Raw genomic sequence first — 21,620 nt, 5'->3', positions numbered from 1 at the left:
TAAAGGGATCGTGCATACAGTAACATGCAGTATTTCAGTTGCCAAAAAGTAAATTGGTCTTCTACTTTGTGACTGAGAGGACATCTTTGCTTCAAAATCACTACGTTTCATTGGTGTATGACATATTTTAAACATTATAGACCTCTCATCCTCTTTTACCGATTGAAATACCGGTAAAGGGCAAATATGACTCTATAATCATTTCCTGAACACTATAAAGACCACATGCACATGCAGTCCCTTCATAGAAAGACCACACAATACTTGCCACATGGTGGCATTGCAGTGCCTGCTTTTATATCTGCAAAGTATTCAGTCAATGTACAGGAATGTGTATTAAAGCCATGATGAGGGAAACCCTCTATGCATTAAGTGGGAAGGCAAATCATTAGTGGTGCTTTAAAACTGTACTTGCAACTTCAAATGTCACTTAAATTTAAATAAGTTGTCAAATAATTGTCAAATAAACTCACACAATGCTAATTAAGCTCTGTGTTTCTCAGTATAACGACAACGTTCTTTTCTTGTATTGCCGGACAACATGACTGCACTGCACCGATTCAAATTCAGTTAGTAATGCAGAAATGCTTAGTGGACAACACATGGAAAGAAATTGCACATCTACGGCAATATTTAATATGGTTAAGCTTAATGTTCTAGGAAGAAACCAGTCGGTCTCTGGTATAATCCCTGGACAGGCAGAATAAATCTGAATGAAGAAACTGAAAAGTTATCCACATCCTCACTACTGTATCACCACTGAGCACTTCCAGTGACATCACGATCTCAACCTTCAAAAGCAAAAGGTGGAAACAAGGATTGAACCACGCCCCAAGCGTGACGTCCTGCAGGCTTGCCAGACTACACGTTACCTCCTCCAGATAATCTGAAGGTGCTGCCAACTAATAGTAACCATGGCAACTGTTGTTTTTGACCAAACTCGAACCCCCTCCCAATTCTCTGAAATCACTGGCGTGGAAATGTTTTGCGTTCCCCGTGAGTTTTGGCAACAACGTTCACGTTGTCGAAAAGAAAACCACATTGTGTAAACTACTGTATGCTATGCTCGTGTAGCAAAGCTCAGGACATCTCCGAATGCATCATATGGACGTAGACGTAACTACGACAACGACTTTGTTAACGCAGACAACTGTTCCATCCTCATTTGAAGCGAAAAGTCCTTAAAATTCAGCTCATGCTAAAGTGATAACTAGTGCAGAAGTCCTGTATGTAGACAATTGACAAAAAAAAAAAAAATCTGAGTTATCATGACATAAAACTAAGGATCCTAGACTAAACTACACAAGTCCATAAATTGCACTGGAAGACAATATTTTGGAGATACAGTATAAAGTCAAATCATAAGATAAGCAAAGGTCAGGATCTGAAACAAACAACATACACAGCTGCTTCTCATTTCCACAGAAATCTCCTGCCTCAGCAGGTCTACACACCAACGGACATTATGTTGCCTTCCCAACCCACACTGGAAAATAAAAGGTCATTATTGTCCCATATGTACAAAAATGTGTTTATCTCGCGGCCAGCTGGCACACAGATAATGTCTGCAATCTTTTATTTAGCAAGAAAATTAAGACAATGTAACTCCAACTGACTCCCAGTGTCTCCTCCAGATGGTGATGAGACAAAAGTGACAGACGCTCATCCCCAGACACTCAAGAGTGTCGGCATCTCAAAGAGTTCCTCTGAGACTCTAAACGAACTCTAACTCCTTCATTAGCTGTGTTTGGGAGTTTGCACATGGCTACTCACATCCGAGAGCACTGTAGCACCAATCTCCTCGGTCAACACTCGTGGGACGGAGTCGCAAACACCCCTCTTCAGAACATCCGTCATAACCACTTTCAAGTTTGAATCACATTTACATCTTCTATTTGAGTGCATGCAAAATATAGCATTGGGAGCTGGACAGATTATTTAATACCAACCTTAGCGATTTGATGTACTTTCATCAAACCAATGTCCAGACTGATATGATTCTCCAGATTAGAAGACAAGGAGAAAATGTTGTTTTAGGGTATTTCTCAATGTAAAGGTCCAGTTTGTAAATTTGTTTAAATGATTTTTTTCTGGCACAAAACAAAAATAAAATTATTCTACTTAAATTTACTGCAAGTTTACTGTCATCTGATTTTACATATTGTTGAAAGGAGCTGGGTAAGCTCTACAGAGGACCACCATGTTTTTACAATAGCCCACAATGGACAAACTAAACATCTTTTGAGTTGTGATGCTAACTGAAGGCTACATCGCCAACAGATTTGAAAGGGAAGAGTAAGGTGAGGGACATTCAGCAGCTGAATCTTCGTAAATTGTATACACTTTACCTTTAAATAAATAATATAGTAAAAATACAGTCAGTCAGTGATTTAACACTGGGGCAGATAAACCTTGACTAATGAAGGCCAAACTTCAAGTCACATTTCCTGCCTTTTCTGGATGACTGGAGTTTACTGCAGTGTACATTAATATACAAGATGAAAATCAGCAAATACAACAAAAACTACCCACAGTAGCCATCTGTACATCCAATGGGGACATGGGACATCTGTAAAGAGATACCAGACCTATACAGTGGATCTCACAGTTAAGTATACTGTCCAGCATTGGAAATGTGTCCAGTTTGTTTGAAAACAGCATGTGCTCTATAAACACTTGTAAAGGTCTAGGGTGTAAAATTGGTGTCATCTCATGGTAAAACTGCACAGCGCAACAAACCGAGAAATACAGTGGCCTTCACATAACATAAACAATGTAAACAATAAACAATGCCCACGGTACAGTACACCAACCTTAATGTGATGAAGGCCATCTCAAATAAATATAATCAACATCCCAAACATCGGAAACAAATTAGGCAAATGCTGAAATTTAGGCAGCAGCACTAATTACCCCTTGTTGCTGATATTCCAAGTGTCAAGAAAAGCAAATTCTCTCTGTGGACGAGTCAAACGATTGGTATAACAAGCGTATCAGTGAGGGAAGATCAGGGTCTGTTAGACAGGAACTCTAGAGAAACAGTGACAATACTCGAGGGGGGTGAGTATCTAAATCTGTGAGAAATGGTTTGTGGGGATATTCTTTGTTCTGAACATAAACCAGACAAAGCATGGATATAGAGGAGTTTAAAACTCTTTGGAACTCTTTGTAAAAAAAAGATTATGAATAACTGTATATATGGGATACATTCACACACAATATAGATAGCAAAAAGTGTGTGGTAATTGTTGCTGTGCAAAATGTAACAGTGAAATACTTCATCATTTTGTTCAATGTCAATAAACCAACTTGAATTTAATCAAATTTAATATAAGATTGAATTCAAATTCGAATACTGAGACACACTTAGCTCAAATAATCTGAACTAACATTAAAACTGAGTTCATTTTCATTTCATTTCATTTCATTTCCTAAGGCCTTATTGATTGCACATATAATATATGTTCTACAACCTTTTCATGAAAGAATTCACAACAACCAAACAAATTTACCAACGCGACAACAAAAACTAATGAATTTTACTGTATTGGTGGAATGAGTTGGCAAAATAGTCACGTGACAATTGCTTTTGCAAAGGTTTACATTTAGAACACACATTTAGAACAAAAAAAATGGCGTTTCTAATTTGAAGTGACTTACTTTTCGCTGAATCTTTCCTCCTTGACACGTTGGTTGGTTGAGTTGTTGGTTTAAAACCCACTTTCTTCCACGTCTGACTTCAATGACGCAGTTAGTCCTTAACTGACGACACATGCTAGTCAAAGTTCTGACATAATTAGCCCAAAAGCGCGCCATTCGGCGGTCATTTGTCGTCTCCTGGATTTCCTACGTTCATATTTACAACTTTCTTTTACCTGTTAGTTAGTTTTTTATGTCTGTTTATTTGTTTGTTTAAAGTCTTCCGCGCGTTGCCGTCAACGTAAGTTGACCTAATTTTCGCTGATTGGAGCTCGTGCTGCACCTGAGGAGCTGAAGCCACGCCCACCGTCATCTTTTCCTGACGACGTGGTTGACGCCCACTCTTCCACCAGCTGTTAAAGGGCTATTCCACCAATTTAGCCACTGTTCTGATTCATAGCGCGGGTTTTAAACACAGAATCAAGACAAATGAACTCACACAGTGAAGTCGGAGTGAAGAAGACAGCAAAATAAAATACTGCTATGTGGTTGGACTCAGATTTATTTTATTTTTTAACATAATTTAATGTTGTAAATCAGTTTTCCCCTTCAACTATGTCTGTTACACCTAACTCAGTGAGGGCTCAGGTTAAGTTAGGTCAGGGGTCGACAACCTTTAGTATCAAAAGAGCCATTTTTGTCCCCTCTTCACCCAAATAAATGAAATCTGGAGCCGCAAAACCTATTTGATCCATAATAAAATGAAGATAACATCATGTATAATGTTTTATATATAGATATACAACATTTATGAAATATATAATTGGGTTTTCGTATTCATCTGGATCCAGATTGTACAATTTTATTATTATTTTTTGTTTATTGGGGGTGGGAGTACACAGACCAGAGGTCTCAAACTTAAGGCCCACAGGCCACATGAGGCCCCCATCAATCAATTTCAATCGGCCCGCCACTCGTCATCAAATTATAATTAAGTGTTTCTGTTTGTTTTTTGTTGTGAACTGTATATCGTTCCATTTCAAAATGTTTTACTGTTAGTGTAAGTGTGAAAAACAGTAACATTGGCCGAAACTGCATACATGGATAAAATTGTGTGACACTTTTTGACTTTTTTAATTAAATAAATAGCTTTTAAGCATCATTTCCACCTCTAAATGCAAGTTTAAGGTACGTCTACGTTAAGTTTAGTAATAAAGTTAGTTTAAGAATTTCAACCAAAACAAAAATCTATTTAAGATAGAATCAACGAGAAACCAAGTTTTTGAATGGAGCTCCTGATTCAATGAAAAAGCAATATCTTATTGTAACCACTAGAGGGCGTAATGAGACAACTGTGGCAAGATATACAGTAATCGAAATGTGTGCAAAAGCAAATGAGCATAAAATACTACTTTACAACTGATTAACATGTTTGTTTGTATTTAAGTTAGTATTTAATCAGGTTTAAAGATAATCCACGTATGTATGTGTATTGAATATGTCACTGAATATGAAAAGTGAACATTTGTTTTATTTCATTTTTAAAGGATACCTTCTTTTTCAAAACAAATTAAAACCCAGTCAAGCAAAGATAAAATAAAGACAGCTCCGTGTAGCTAAAATACAATTTATTCCTGCAACTCACGAGTGTTTACTACATTTGCCATCATGAAAATGTCACATGAAAACATCGAGGCCCACGACAGCCACAGCTGTGGAAAAGTTTAGCCAGTCGTGCAAATGTACAGCAGCGAGTCTGTCACAGGAAAAGAAAGAGAGAAGTCTCTTCTCTCCGAGCAGAAGAAAATACAGTATAATCCCAGTTACCTTTGCATGACAACAAAGACACAAGACTAGATGTTAGTGTGGGCGACTGGTTTGTTCTTTTCAAAGCGAGTCCACGTTTGTGAGGAAGATTTTTTTGGGAGGAGTTTGAAGGCTGATGATGACACAGTTTTGTCTCTCAAAGGAGGAACTCTTTAGTCCTACAGAGACCGAGACAAGACAGACAACACAACTATTATTTAACACTGTAACATTACACTGTAGATTATATACAGATATATAGATTATATTATATGTTCTGGGTTATTTGGCTTCATGTCATATTTTCACTGTGTAGAGTAAAACAGTTACTAGTCAAAAAATGCTTACTTAAGCTTAATGTACACATAAATCAACCGTGGTCAAAGGTTGTGCAGAAGAAAAAATATTAAGTTATAATATTTGGCTAATAATAACAACAACAATAAGAATAATAATAATAAGAAGAATGTTAAGGATACTAATAACATAATTGAGGGGCCCCATTAGATATATCACATTATTTAACCTTTGTTAGTTGACAAGATATTCAGTACTGTATTTTACTATGTTTTAAATCACATCAGTTACTGAGTAAAAACATGTTTGCCTGAATTTAAAAGAAAATAAAGATGATAAAAAAAGGTTTGCCTTTAATTAAAAACAGTTCATATGACATTTGTGTCCCCTTGTCATTGTTGCACGACACAAGAAAGAACTCCAACCATGTTTATTATCTACCATTATGAAATAACTATAAATATATATATATATGAAAAAAAATATTTGTTAAATACAGAAAACACCATTTTTATGTGTTTCTACTTGTGTTAAATCATAAGTTATTATGAGTTTGTTAACGTACCATGGATCGACCGTTGTGCTCACACAGGGCCGCGTCGCTTCCGTCTGCCGAACGCCTGGGCCCCCACGTTGGTGGGCACATAGTTGCTGTACCCCAGCCCTCCTGACCGACTCAGCAGGTCCGCCAAGCGATGGGTCACACAGGTGGCCGTGTTACATGCCCGCTTCTGTACTGTCGCGTTGCTTATGAGAATGGGGAAAGTTGGGGAGAAGTTTGTTATGACATTCGGGATCACATCATGTGTACATGGCATTATGCACGTTTGTTCCAGTCTCTAGAATAGGGCTGTCACTTTAGTGATATTAGAGTATGTGCCCCCTCTGTTGGCCCATGTGGTCATTACTTCAGACGGTGTGATTGAATTTGTAAGGAAAGAGTTTTAAAAACACGCAGATTTAGGTCAATAGGACTCTCTAAATTGACCGTAGGTGTGAGAGTGTGAGTGGAAGATTGTTTGCCTCTATGTGTCCCTGTGACCCCGCCTACTGCCCTATGTCAGCGACCCTGTGACCCTCATGTGGAGGATAAAGCAGTACAAGATGGATGGATGGAGTTTAAACGTCCCCCTGCAAGTTCAAACAGATATAAGAATTGCAGATGACAGCCCTACTCTAGACATTGTGTGTGTGTTAAAGACAGCCATGCTTACCCTTTTCTTCATTTTCTTATTCTATGAGTGAGGTATGATCTCAGTATTTACAGTAAAGCAGGTTCCATGTTTTAAAAAGAAAACATAAGCGAGGTTTTGAGTCGTTCTTGTTGTTTTTTTTTTATTGTACGGAAATGCAAAACAAAAACGTTGTCGCTAATGCTAAGATTTAAATTCTCTCTGTCAAAATCTAATGGAAAATGGTCAAAATAAGATGATGAAAGTGTTGGTGAGTTAGTCTGACAACGAGGATTCACATCACACCAGCGTGGACATGGCTGGACGAGCAAGCGCGAGTCAACCCGGGACAAACTGCGTTTTCAATTGTACGAGCTGCCGAAGTTCTCGTATTGTTGGGATAGACTTCTCTTCTTGCCCGGGGTCCCTGCTCCCACGTCGGTGCGGGGATAGGCCTGCAGCTTGTAAATGTCCTGGGAGAGTTTGCCCAGCACGCACGTGCTCAAGCTGGTGCAACGCTTAGACATGGCTCTATCCAGGCTGTTAGAGACAGAGACAAACATGCACAGACAGGCTTACACTGTGGCCGTCGCATGCAGGTGCACACGGATGGTTACGACGTGCACGGTGTCATGCTTTCCACCAGACGACTGTGACTTTACTCACTTTCAACAGCATGCCAACACATCCAACAGGCGTATGAGGATGTTTCATGACTGTCACAACATTAGCGTGCATGTTCTCTGTGTTTTCTGACCATGGAAACTCTATTTACACAGTTTAGTAATGAATGAATGAATGAGTAAATGAATGGATGAATGGATGGGTGACAGAGATTTACACAAACTTTACTATATACCTTGATAATTAACAAATACCACGGTTGGAGCTGTCGGGCTTATAAACAAAATTGTGTTAGATCGATAGATAGATCGATAGATCGATAAATCGATAGATACATCAATTGATAGATAGATAGATAGATAGATAGATAGATAGATAGGTCGTACCTGTTGCCGTCAGCTGTTTGGTGGTCCTGCTCGTCTGAGGCTATCTGCATGAACTCTTTGATCGCTCTGAGTAACCGCTGTGCGTCGTCGTCTGACAGTGTGACTCCATCTGACATGGACCCCTTGTTACTTCTAAAAACCCACACAGTTATGTTCAAAATCAACCAATCAATCAATCAATCCATCAATCAGACTTTAGTCAAACGTCTTCGCAGAACAAAACAGAGACAAAGAGACAACTACCATTCCTACGAACACGTAAAAGTACAGTATAGAAAAAATGTAGAGCATAAGAAATGGAAATGTGGAAGAAAGGGAACGTCGATAGTCGATATGGAGACTAAAATCACTTAACTAATAGTAAAACAGCAAATAAGTTAAGCTAATAAAATATTGATGAGTTAAAATGGACTCAAATATAAGAAAAGGTTTGATTAAGAGTCAGAAAGTTGTAACTAAATGATGAATACTAAAATTAGGCTGAATCTATTTCCGTTTTAAGCAGACTGAAGTGTAGAAGAGACAAAATGTTTCCATTAAAGTTTCAGTTAAATGGTCATGGTAAAGAGCTACATCTTAAGTTTGGTTTTCAAATGATTATGCTCTCAGTTGCCCTCACGTCTTAAAAAATGACCACAAATGAAATGAAATGAAAAAGACAGCAGTTTTTTCAGGAAGCCTCACCTGGACGGAGCAGCGTGCGACACGTACACCTGACAAACGATCAGCACACAGGCAACAAGCAGAGTCCACAGTTTGAGCGTTATCATCATTCCCTGTGGAAACACACACAAGAATATTACATTTAATGAAAGTGCAATTGTTTCTCTCCCTCTCTCCCTGTTTCCAAACAACAAGCACTATCTGTGATATACTGACATTGGAAGCTACAGCAGCAGCTCTGTCCATTAGTTAAATTAACTTCACCCTCGAAAAGGACGTATTTATGAAGCATTTAAAGAGAATATATGTAAAAAATAGCAGCAGAAGCAGGACAGTGCAGAGTTACCTTACTTCTTCACACAGCTGAGCATCCTATCTGATATTTCTAACAGTGACATATGAATGAATGAATGAATGAATGAATGGTGATAGATCTAAAGAAGCATTGGTTCATTCATACTCACTGTGAGATAGTAAATCTTCTAATGATGAAGACTGGAATGAGGAGACTCAGCGTATCTGCTGAACACTCCCACAGCACAGGGTTTTATAGACGTTCCCCCGTGGGTTCCTGTGTTCACCGAGTGGACACTTGATCACAGTCGATTGGCCGGGCGGACGTTTTACCTCAAACGTGCGAGCCAATCACGAGTCCTGAAAAAAAAAGAGATTGTCATTTTAATCAATTCACAAAAAAAGCTGCCAGGTTTTCTGAGTCAGTCTGCGGATTTTGTCTCAACATCTTACTCACATCCTGTCTGAGTGGCTTTTTGGGAGATCTCATATTAGAGAATAAGGACATAACTCATCTGTGTGAAACTTTGTGAAACTCTGCAACGAGCAACTCTAGGTGCAATAAAATGACGTCAATGTGCAAATTGTCTCTTTTAATTCTTTAAAAATCCATGTGCAATACAATTTACATGACTTTTTGTCTCTTAATTATCACATATTGTATATTAGTCATCACTAACTGCGACACAGCTTGTTCTGTTTCTCCTTATTTGTAATTTTTTTCTGTGTATTGTTTGTTTTTGTGAGCTTAAATTGTACATTTTTGAGTAATTTGTCTTATTCAATCCGACTGCCGGATTAGTTTGAAGTTTTATACAAAAATTATTAAAATTATTATTAAAAACCCTGCAGTCCAGACTCTTTCATGACTTTGACTGTCTGTTTTTTGCAAATAAGTAATCAGCCAATGACACGACTACAACCCACTGTCATCATGTTCCTCTCTCAATCATCAATCGTTTGATTCTCCTCCTTTTTTATGAATTGTTGTTGGAAATAAATACACTTCTATATGTAAATGAAATCCCTGTGACTTCTCCATGAATGGACTGAAGCCTCCCAACGCTTTCATCCATTTTCTCTGAGCTAATAACGTAGCCGTTGGTCTCTGGCCATCTTCTAATTCCCCTTATGTAACAATATTGGATGATGCATCATAAAGCATCCTGCCTCCTGCTTCTTTCTTTCTTTTTTTTTTTTTGCGTCACAAGGAAACTCATTAGAGTAGATGAGCCTTTTAGTACTGTTGCGCAGACCAGCAGCTCCTGCACCAGGCACTAAATGAGTCCACTGCAGGGAAACTGCATTAAGACCTGAGGATTTAGGAGATTCCAGACACACAATGAATAATGTTTATTGTCTTGGTCTAATTTAAGAAACCATGCATTTATTTGAGGGTTCATCACCTGCTATAGTTCAAGAAAGGACATTTTTTAAGTCTCTTCCATCATAACGAAGCACTTGAAATGCACTTGATGATAAAAGTAAATATTCTCAAAGTTTGGGACTTTGGGAGCAGATCACCAGCGCCTGCTCTGACCAGGGACGTGATTAGATGCAGGGAAATGAAATCCACGGGGGAAAGAGTGCATTGTCAAGAATGCAATTAGCTCACGTCTCCCCAAATGTTAGGCATGAATTGGTCTGGAAAATTAATTACAACACAGGAGAGCATTGATGACAGAGAGGGCAGCGTGATTCTCACTGCAGGGCTCGTCAGTGACAAGTCTCAGCCGAGTCCTTCTGTCACAGTCCCAGCAGACACTCCAGTGCCTCCATGTCTATATTTATTCTTCTTTAATCTAACTTAGTTGTCCCCTTTTTCTTTTGTTTCATGAATTAGGGTCCACGCGCTCATCAGAGAGTGGTTTGGCGAAAGGGCGCCTTCTAGTGGTGACAGAAAACTAGTTTCTTTACAATTCCATGTGTAACCTTTACAGGGATTATTGTATCCAACTCCAAATCGGATTCATGTTGAATAAAGTTAAACAGTGTTGCCATGAAAAATTGGATTTTTGTGAAAAAGCACAAACTGTGATAACTTGACGTATTTTATGCTGCTTCATATGTGAAACCACAGTAATGGCCTCGAACAGGAAGTCAAACCTCTGAAACAGGAAGTGAACTGTGACATATTTATCATCATGGCCTTGACCCAACAGGAAGTCCACCATTTTAAACAGGAAGTGCCACGTCACTTTATCATATGTTGACCGACGTCGTACGTGAGACCCGGTCCGTCACGATTACTCACACGTCGCAGTTGTTGCTCCGCCCCCAAAGACGCCCATATGAAAATATTCAACTTTGTATTTTGTAGGAGGCAGAAAACAAGATATTTTACTGTACTTTGTGCTGCTCTAACACCTAAAACTTCGTATGTGAAACCACAGACTCGCCCTGAAAACGTCTGCAAGTAGGTAATGACTTCCCAACAGGAAGTCCGCTATTTTAAACAGGAAGTGCCCTGTAACTTTATTTTACGTCGACCGATCTGCTCGAAACTTCGTACGTGAGACAAAGGTCCTGGTCTCTAGGGATTGGTCCGCACCCCAACATGTGCGGGGTGGAGCAAGGACCTGTTCAGAACTACTTGCTAGTGCTAGTCAATTTTGTTTGGCTTTATTTGTACGTGTGCTAATTTACATCATGTTTATTTATTAAGTTAAATGTACTATTGTACTTTTTTTACTGTAATCACCTTATTTCATTGTATTTAATGCCCTTATTCATTTTTTATGTGTTTTGTATTTGTTTATTGGAAATAATTTGGTGTACTTCCTGTAAACCAGCTAGAACAAAAGACCACAAAACAATTCCCAAACTAGTCACTTATAAAAGGTGATTCCCGGCTAAAATGATCCCATGATTTAATAATCTGAAAGTGAAATAATCAAGAATTGAGATTATTCACGGATATTTATTTGTAATTATTTAAAAACCGAAATGACCAGTCCTCCACAACACTTTTGACCTTTTAGTCTGAGAATGACGGTCATTTTCAAACAGAAGATTACGTGGATATTCAGACTCCGCTTCCATTAGTTGGGCGGAAGCAAACCTGACCTAACATTTACACACCTGGCCGCTGTAGTTGCAGAGGGATTACAGGACTTGTCCTCCACTTCTTCACTGTCGTTACGCTGTTGGAAAACCAGGTTCTGGACATCATTATGGAGGGTCACTAATTCAATAATCCACATGCACTTGATACCTCTACTTATTCACATGGTTAATAATTCACTGTAGGAACCACAGTAGTCAAGAGAAACAAATATGCTGCACATGTCCTTTACTAAAGGACCTTTAGTATAGGACGGCCGGAAGAAGACTCTTAAAGAGGCCTAATAATGTCTAAAGACGAATGCTGCTCAAGCACAGTAACTGCATTACATCCCATACACTCATCACGACAAAATACATTTAACCCAGGATAGAGGTTGGCAGCACGACAACGCACTGCATCCTGTGATTCTTTTTCCTATACCATCCATATGTTGGTAACTACTCCATTGAGAGAAGGGTCTGGCATCGTAGAGAGTTTATAATCTCAAGAATTAACCAGTGACACTAAAGCAACATGATCACACTGAACACTGACCTGGAAAAACAAAGACGACAATGAGAAACAGGTGTGACACGTTAGGGCAGGTGCAGGTCATCAAGGAGGCGGCAGGAAGTGAAGACACCTGAAACAGGACATAGTGTGTGTTTCAAAATAAAACTCTATGTGTGTAAATTAGGAAATAAAAAGGGAACTTAAAATGTAATTTTAAGAGAGAGAGAGAGAAATGGGAAAATGAATGTTGGACACACTAAATAATGAATGATTTATTGATTGATGTCAGAAGGAAGACGGACGAAGAGGACGTCTGCCCAGTATTTATCAAGGTTTATTTAACACACTGGACAGTCTTAGAAGTATCTTGTTGTCCATTTGGAGTAAAAACTGTGTATTTTATTGGGGAATCTGGGGAACTCCTGAATCAGCTTAAGTCATGGTGGAGAAATAACATGTACCATTGGCTTAATGTAGTCTCATTATTCAACTTTGACTCCGTCTTCTAATGTTATAATTTAACCACTCTTTCTTAATTTTGGTCCCAGGCCTGAATAAAATGGTAAAATGCAGCAGTCTCGACAGAGTCTTTGTTTTGTTTGTCCACTCTGGGCCACTGTAGAAACAAACCAGCGCAACATCACTAGTTCAGTGACAGCATACTTATTGTATTCCACGTCTGCGAATGCTCTAGAATAGTGTATTTTAGCATTTCTGTTTTTCCTCCAAGGGCCACAAGAGGAAGCTCGCGTACCAGTGGTGGTACACGCGCCACAGTTTGAGAACCATGGGGTCTAGACATCTGGTATTGACTGTGCATGATCTGTGTCCTGTATGTTCACATAGAAAGAGGTAATATAGGAGATATATATATATATATATATATATATATGATATTTTATAGTACATATACAACCGTATGCTCTCCAGAGAGACAAGATTCTTTTTGATGCCAGATAAACAGTTTAGGGTGGTTCAAGCACTGGTTACCATGTCTGTATTTAACTCTTCTGTTTCTTCTGAATCCATGTCCTAACATACACGGCCTGCAGACACTCCGGTGTTGCTGGTGTTTTGATTAAACCAACCGCTAACGAGATAATGCAACATGTTCATTTGATTAAAATTGACAGATTGGTTTAATGCTTCCAGAATGGCTTTTGAGTCTGGGGAGCTGGCAGGAAGCATCGTGAGTAATTTGCAAGAATGTCCTCATTAGGTAGCCCTAACAAATCTGAGTGATTGGGAGAAAGTCTGCACAGAGTCTGCACACAGTCTGCACAGAGTGTGCACAGGGCCATTTGAGGAAACTAAAGGGGAGGGGGGGGGAGAGAGAGGACTTAGCAGCTGCCTCAGCAGGAAGGAACAGCTGGATAAACAACTTCATCTCTAATGAGGAGCCAGTCATGATGAACTGATCACACAGAGAAGTGGAGAGTGCTTTTACACGTGTGTGTGTGTGTGTGTGTGTAATGGTGGTGATGATAACATAGTACTTACCTGCATTGACCGGTGTAAACCACAGGAAAACTGAAATAAAACAGAGATTACTGACATGTTTGAGGCCATAGCTTCTCTAATTTATCTTATATTTTTATGTTTTGTCTTTTTTCCCCCCCGGTTTCTTTGTTTAGGAGGTGAGGTAACGTTGTATCAGCCTGTGGCTTCTCCTGACACGTTTAAATATTCCTTTTTTTGCCTGGATTGTGCAAAAATAATAATAAATGGATTTTTCAGATCCACTCCGCTATAATCATCTGTTTGTCATATGCACAGAAAAATAAAAGAAGTACGTTTATTTTCGATCATGCAGTGAAATCTCACTTTGACGTTTCTGTACAGTAAACTGTATCATAAATAGCCAAATTTAGAATAAAAAATAATATTTAAAAGTTAAAAGTGATGAGGCTAAAAGTGAAAATGAGAGACACACTGGTTTGTGGCTCACAAAGACTAAAAAAACTCAAATCTCCCACAACTATGCAAGTCTGGAATGTGGTGCATGCCTTGACCTCTGACCTTCACCTGAACTTTTGACATCTAAATGTAGCGCGTTAGGCAAAAGAACCTGCAGCCTCTTACTGGGGCAAAGTTGATTTCGCTGAAAAACGAGACGTGGAAACAAACTGCGCTACTTTACCATGAAATCTGCAGTGAAATGAGGTTTTTGTGTAATATTGATTTGGACGATTTGTGCTGCTCAAGACGTCGATTACAATCACACGTGTGTAACGTGTCAGCAGTGGCTGTAAAATGTGTTTATTGTGCTCTAATGCACAAAAAATATCTGTATTATTTAAATAGTTATTATTTAAAACGTTGTGATTTTATGTCATTAAAACCCATTTTTACTCTTTGGCTTTTCGACCCAGTATGAGACGTTGGTTTTATCTTTTTAACAGTTTGATTGTATGACTTTTTTTATTTGTGTTGTTTTTATACTTTTTACAGTATTTTATTGTTTTATTGTTTGTTCTTAGGTCTATTGGGTCTCATGTCTTTATATTTTATTTGTTTTATTGATCTCTGGTGTACAACAGCTGTTGTTTTTAAGGCGCTTTATAAATAAAGTTGGATTGGATTGGATTGGAATTTCAATGTTCTTATTTTTAATAAGTTGGTTTCATGCAAAACCTTGAAAATGGTCGATTCCATCATGTTTTGCTTTATGAAATCTCTCCTATCGTGATCTTTTACACATTCAAAAACAGTTTATCCTGCTTCTGTATACATCACATCACGTTATATTACATGTACACTCACAGGCCACTTTATTAGGCACACAGGACACCTATTATTGTATTATATTATGATCGCTGTCTCAGTGTGGTCTTCTGCTGCTGTAACCATTAAAACTAGGTTGTCTGGTCGCTCTCCTCTGACCTGTGGCATCAACAAGGCGTTTTCTCTCAGAAAACCGCTGCTATTTTTCTCTCTCTTCACTTAAACGACCTCTCTTCTCCATTCCGACGCTCACTGTGAACTCCAAACAGAACTTTAACACATATAAACATTTGAACTTTTGCATCTTTTATTAGTCGTTTATTGGTCTGGCTGCAGTGGGCAGGATTCCTGCAGGTTGTATGTATGAAGGCTACAGGTTATATTCATGCGACTGCACTTTAGAACCAATCACAATGACATTTGAGGGCCAGAATTATGTCACCTAAGTTAATGGTGCCACAGTTTTACCAACACACTGAGAAGTACAGATAATGAACTACCTTGCTTAGTGACTTTATCCCAAATTCTGCTCCCAAAACACAAAGTATTTACAGTTTAACAGAGTCTGTGCACATTTTGACTTAATCCAGTGGAAATTTAGCAGTCAGATGTGTTGTTTTAGGAATGACTTTTGAGTTTCTGTTGATTTTGCTTTGTTTAACACAACAATTTGAGCTTTTTCACGTGCATGTGATCCTTGCAGCTGCAGCTGATACAGTTCACGTGATGTGAGTGAATGACCACTGTTTTAAAAGTAGCTGCAGGATTTAACATTGCACTGCATTCAACTCTGCAGCAACAAAACTTTGCATGTTTTAATAATAAAAAAAAGAAACATTATTGTCCTTTTTTTTTTTAACAGCCAATAGCAGACGTGTGTTTCTGCACTTTTGCAATGTCCCGCCCCCTCCGAGGAGGATTTTATTTTGGGTGGGGGGGGGGGGTAAAGGCGACCGAAAAAACCCGAACCAGACAAAAAGCACCAATATGATCCCCTCCATTGATCGGCAGCGGAACAAAGTTCACCGAGAGTCAACTCCGACTTTTCTGGCCAATCTTAGCTTCAGAGGCGGGGGGATATAAATGTGCAAGGTAACAGAAATGCGCTAACGGAGCAGAACCAAGTTCACCGGAGAAGACCAGAGACAAAGAGAGACTCGGAAAGATGGTCTACATCAAACCTCCGTCCCTGGTGCCGGTGTCCATTGACGCGCTGCAGGCTCTGCTCGGCGCCCTCTGCCTGTGCGTCGCCGCGCTCGCGCTGCTGCTGGTCCGCCAGCTCTTCAAGCAGAGGAGACCCCCGGGATTCCCTCCCGGTCCGTCTCCTATCCCCGTCATAGGCAGCATTCTGTCACTGGCCACTGAGCCGCACGTCTTCCTCAAGAAGCAGAGTGAGGTTCACGGACAGGTAACTTCTAATCATCTCACTTTTCACCAACAAACCCCCTTAAATGTCCTCACGGTGTCACAGTGTCCTCACAACGGTGGGTTTGCACCGAAAAGTGTCCTCACACACAGACACACACGCACGCGCACTTTTCTCTCTACAGTTGCGAGATCATTCACGCGCATTATACATTGTATCGAGTGCAATCTTAACCACGTTTAATGTCATTTATGCAACAGTTTATGTAACAGTTATTTCTTTGTTTAAAGCTGCAACAGATTATGATATGAAGTCGTCATATAATGGGACCTACTTAACTGTTGCCTAGCAACACAATCAATAAGCATTGTCCTACACACTAGTATTATTTCTGAGTCATGTACTTTTGTGTATGTTTCCTTTTAAGTTGTGTGTTGGTGGTTTGTGTGAATCTGGGGGATTTCATTTAAGCTTGAGACGGCAAAACTTAAATAATGCAGTGCATTGTGAACGCTCGCTCTAATCTAATCTAATCCAGGGGTCAATCTCACATGACCTGGGGGGCCAACGGGCGTCTAGTCTAGTGAACAGCTGTTCCGTAGCACGTAAAAGTAAGATATTCGTGGTGATATTTCACAGAATTTCAAAGTAAAAGCGTTTGTTTTTAGCGTGGAATGATGCAAATCTAGTAAACAGAGAGTCTTATTATGATCTTAAATGAAATCAACGTGGAGAACTGTCATTTAAACACCGAAAAAGCCTCGAGCAGCATATAGTCACGTCTATATTCTATCGTCTCACGTGATATATGAAGTGGTGGGCTAAATGCAGTTGATTGGGCGGGCCACGTGTGGCCCACGGGCCGCCAGTTGGACGCCTCTGCTCTAAATCTGTTGAGGGAAATTTTAAAATATGACGTAAAACAGCAGAGACACACATCGTCTGTGTGATAACGACGGAGTTACGACGAGTTCCACAGCTGATATGAACTCATGTCGTAAAATGGAATCAAATGACTTTATACGACTGTTGTATAAGCTGTGACAAACTGTGGTCCGTGTACCACCAGTGGTACGCAAGCTTCCTCTGGTGGTACTTGGAGGGAAATCAGAAACACTGTCCTACCGTTCTAATCTCTCTCCGTCTTCATCGAGTATATGTGAGGAAGAGGAGGATAAAGAGAGAATAAGTTACTTTGTGTGCTCATGTCAGCGTCGTGTGCTCGTCAGATTTTCAGTCTGGACCTGGGAGGCATCCTGACCGTGGTGCTGAACGGCTACGACTGCATGAAAGAGTGTCTGTACCATCAGAGCGAGGTGTTTGCCGATCGCCCGTCGCTGCCTCTGTTTCAGAAGATGACCAAAATGGGTGGTAAGTGTGATAACGATGCGGTAAAATGTCAATCCGTGTGTGTATTTCATTTTATTTCCTCCACACAATCGCAGGCCTTCTCAACTGCAAATACGGCAAAGGCTGGATCGACCATCGCAAACTGGCGTGCAACTCCTTCCGTTACTTCGGCAGCGGCCAGCGGCACTTTGAGAGGAAGATCTCGGAGGAGTGCATGTTCTTCGTCGACGCCATCGACGAGCACAAGGGCCGGCCCTTCAACCCCAAGCACCTGGTGACCAACGCCGTGTCCAACATCACCAACCTGGTCATCTTCGGTCAGCGCTTCACGTACGACGACCACAACTTCCAGCACATGATCGAGCTGTTCAGCGAGAACGTGGAGCTGGCCGTGAGCGGCTGGGCCCTGCTCTACAACGCCTTCCCCTGGATCGAGTACCTGCCCTTTGGCAAGCATCAGAAGCTGTTCCGCAACGCCGCCGAGGTCTACGACTTCTTGCTGCAGGCCATCGAGCGCTTCTCGCAGGGCCGGGTGCCCCGCGTGCCGCGGCACTACATCGACGCCTATCTGGACGAGCTGGAGCAGAACGCCGCCGACCCCAGCTCCTCGTTCTCCCAGGAGAACCTCATCTACTCGGTGGGCGAGCTGATTATTGCCGGCACGGAGACCACGACGAACACGCTGCGCTGGGCGATGCTGTACATGGCCCTGTACCCCAACATACAAGGTCAGTTGGACTTGGAGCATCCTCCAAATAAAAGAATATTTTATTCTAAGGCTGCAAAAACCAAACTATTTCCACTTACAGTATATAAACATTTTTTTTAACCAGAGAGGGTGCACAGAGAGATCGACGCGGTGCTCTCCAACGGACGGGCGCCCACGCTGGAGGACAAGCAGAGGATGCCCTACGCGGAGGCCGTGCTGCACGAGACCCTGCGCTACTGCAACATCGTCCCGCTCGGCATCTTCCGCGCCACCTCGCAGGACGCCAGCGTCAACGGGTACAAGATCCCCAAGGGCACCATGGTGATAACCAACCTGTACTCGGTGCACTTCGACGAGAAGTACTGGAACGACCCGGGCGTCTTCTTGCCGGAGAGGTTTCTGGACAGTAGCGGCAACTTTGTGCGGCGCGAGGCCTTCCTGCCGTTCTCCCTCGGTGAGGACAACTCGACACACTGTTGTGAAATGAATCAGTGCCGTTAAAGCGATTGTTCAGGGTTGAATGAGGTGCTTACACGTCAGTCGGCTGACCGTTGTGCCGAGGATCATGCTGAGCAGGCACAGGCAGGCACAAGCCAAGGGAAACCAGCGGGAATATAGTCAAAAGACTTAGTTATCTTACCTTAATGCCGTGTTATCTCACCGTTTGTGTCACTTTTGTAAACCTCTCACTCTCGCACACCAAAGTTCATAGAGAAAATCAACATTTTAACACTTTTAACACCTTTTTTAACCATAAAAGGGCCAGAAAATGTCCTGTGAGTAAGTGCTTTTGCCCGTATCTGGCAGTTATTTATAATTCTTTTGTTTTTTTTATTAGTTGTGTGTTAAATTTGAAATTTGAACAGTATAAAACATATTTAAAATAACATTTGGTCCAAAAACGGGGCCAAAAATTGCCTTTTTTTCCAACTCTTTGTTCCTCTCTGGTGACAAAGACGCCGATTCGCCGGCTTCCTGCAACAGCGCGAGTGAAATGACCGCAGTAACCACACGTTGGCTTTGACGTGAAACTTCTCAGCTTCCTTGGTGTAAAAGGGTTAAAGTCACAAAATAACACATTAAACACGGTGATGGAAGCACCAGTGGATCACCAACTTTGGAACAGGGGAGTGAGCAATTTACTTTACGACAAAAACCTCAGTTTCCTGTCAGAAAAGCCCCCGTATGTGTGAATTTCAAGTTCTTTTGAGTTAAAAGATGTCGTTTTCTGCGTGTGAGTCTAACTTTTAAGACATTTTTGTTTTTCAGGGCGACGCCACTGCGTAGGCGAACAGCTGGCCAGGATGGAGATGTTCCTCTTTTTCACCACGCTGCTGCAGAGGTTTCACCTTCAGTTCCCCCCGGGCACGATTCCCACAGTCGCTCCCAAACTGGGCATGACCTTACAGCCCAAACCTTACTCCATCTGCGCCGTCCGCAGGCAGCAGAGAGTTCCACACGCCGGGGACACTCCCTTCGACAGGTAGGCCGGCGGGCTTTTCGCTGCAGCTTGAATTTTACCATGACACTGGGCCTGTGAGCAGCATGTCTCTGTGTAGGAGTGATTTATTTAGTCGAATTCTCTTGCTGAGAAAAGCATGCGTGTTTGCACGGCGGAGCAGCGGGGGACGTGACGGCAGGAAGCAGATCTCCACATGTGAGAGAGTTCCTGTGACTCAGGGAAACTGGAAAAGTCCATGAACCTCGGCGCAGCTGCGATGGCTTCAGCACATGTTGTCAATGATTGACAGTTAAGTACACGTATGACGGTTCAAAGCCCTGCCTTCTCGGGACAGCGTCGGGTCAGACGGATGTGACTCCACCAATAGAGAGATTTTTCCAAGAACGCTCTGAGCACTGAGTGGGACGTGGACGTGTCATCTGGACTGACTTTGACCCGCCCTCCCCTCTCCAGAGAGAGCTCTTGATGGACAAGCTTTCTCTCAGAAGGCGACTCAGTTGGATTCCTAGAAACTGGCGACGCGACCGCTGGGTTTTCTCGAAATGGTGCTTATCAGCACGGACAGAGTACCGCCCCCTTTTTTGTGCAACTCCGATATTGGTGCTATTTTTGTGGATTCACGGAGTCTCAGCTGCAGCTTGAGCTGCTCAAACATCCCAAATCTGACATGAACAAATACCTCAGCTCTGTGTCTGTGACGTGAGTAGCGTCTAAACGGCGAGAGCGCAGACTGAAGACTCACCCCTGTCTCTTTCCTGAGTGTCAGGGAACCTCAAAGCTCTGCTTCAACACACCTGATTCGAATGAATGAATGAATGAGGTATGTTGGAGCGAGGGGGGGGGAACTAATCTGAACCATGCACAGCAGCTGTTTCCCAGGACCAGGATTATGAAACCTTGGCTTCGGCCCAATCCTGAGGGGGTAGAGCTAAATTTTAGGGGGCAGGGCCTCACTCTAAGAATAAACCCAGGTAACGGCGGACCGTTCACCTCCTCGTCTGAGTCCAAGGACGACTGTCTACACGACGATTTTGTCCCCAATCAATACTTTGAGTAAACTATATGTTCATGAAGGTGTACATAGGGTGAATGTCCTCAGAAGGGACTTTTTTTTAGGCCACATGAGGACACACGTTCATATAGAATCAGATTTATAACGGACACACATGAGCAGACGTGTAAAATGTTAAAATGCACTTAAATAGTTGGAGCGACACATTTAAAAGGCGTAGCGCACACCTAACCTACATGTATTTAAGGTGTTTGGGCCTCATTCGCCGACAGCTGTGACAGTTCTGGAAAGTTCTGTTCACAAGCTACACTCGAGGTCCCACTTAATGCACATTTTTTTTTAACCCCCGAAGATGTTTGTACGAAATCATCAAGCGATTGTGTTCTCGTTCGTTCGACAGTTGTATCGTGCGAGATTTAAAGATGTGTGTTTGTTTCTGTAATAAAAACTTGAAAAACAATTGTATATGTTTGCTTACTTCAGCTAAAAATGTTCTCCAACGCACTTCAGATCCACAGAAATCCATATTTCAGTTGTCTTTTGATGAATGATGTCGT

At 41.3% G+C, this 21,620-nt stretch overlaps 2 protein-coding genes and 1 long non-coding RNA gene across 3 annotated transcripts in view; 1 reads left to right on the top strand and 2 right to left on the bottom strand.

The window, feature by feature from the left end:
• Positions 1 to 3,939, bottom strand: part of LOC131459316 (uncharacterized) — a 233,381-nt gene extending 229,442 nt beyond the window's left edge. Inside the window, exon 1 of the long non-coding RNA XR_009240235.1 lies at positions 3,661 to 3,939. This is a non-coding gene — a long non-coding RNA (uncharacterized LOC131459316). The remainder of the gene's footprint in view (positions 1 to 3,660) is intronic.
• Positions 3,940 to 6,556: 2,617 nt separating this feature from the next.
• Positions 6,557 to 12,027, bottom strand: calca (calcitonin/calcitonin-related polypeptide, alpha). The gene is made up of 5 exons (XM_058629753.1): positions 11,963 to 12,027; positions 9,052 to 9,241; positions 8,609 to 8,700; positions 7,925 to 8,056; positions 6,557 to 7,454 (listed from the first exon to the last, which is right to left on the bottom strand). Exons 3-5 carry the CDS (start codon positions 8,695 to 8,697, stop codon positions 7,277 to 7,279), a joined length of 399 nt encoding a protein of 132 aa, XP_058485736.1. The 5' UTR covers positions 8,698 to 8,700; positions 9,052 to 9,241; positions 11,963 to 12,027; the 3' UTR covers positions 6,557 to 7,276.
• Positions 12,028 to 16,172: 4,145 nt separating this feature from the next.
• On the top strand, positions 16,173 to 20,845 carry LOC131459708 (vitamin D 25-hydroxylase). Its single transcript, XM_058629766.1, has 5 exons — positions 16,173 to 16,572; positions 17,760 to 17,901; positions 17,976 to 18,608; positions 18,714 to 19,043; positions 19,859 to 20,845. Exons 1-5 carry the CDS (start codon positions 16,330 to 16,332, stop codon positions 20,074 to 20,076), a joined length of 1,566 nt encoding a protein of 521 aa, XP_058485749.1. The 5' UTR covers positions 16,173 to 16,329; the 3' UTR covers positions 20,077 to 20,845.
• Positions 20,846 to 21,620: the final 775 nt, after the last annotated feature.

Source organism: Solea solea, chromosome 5 (assembly GCF_958295425.1).
Source record: "Solea solea chromosome 5, fSolSol10.1, whole genome shotgun sequence".
In the NCBI taxonomy this organism is placed as follows: domain Eukaryota; kingdom Metazoa; phylum Chordata; class Actinopteri; order Pleuronectiformes; family Soleidae; genus Solea; species Solea solea.
This window is presented reverse-complemented; position numbering and strand designations above follow the sequence as displayed.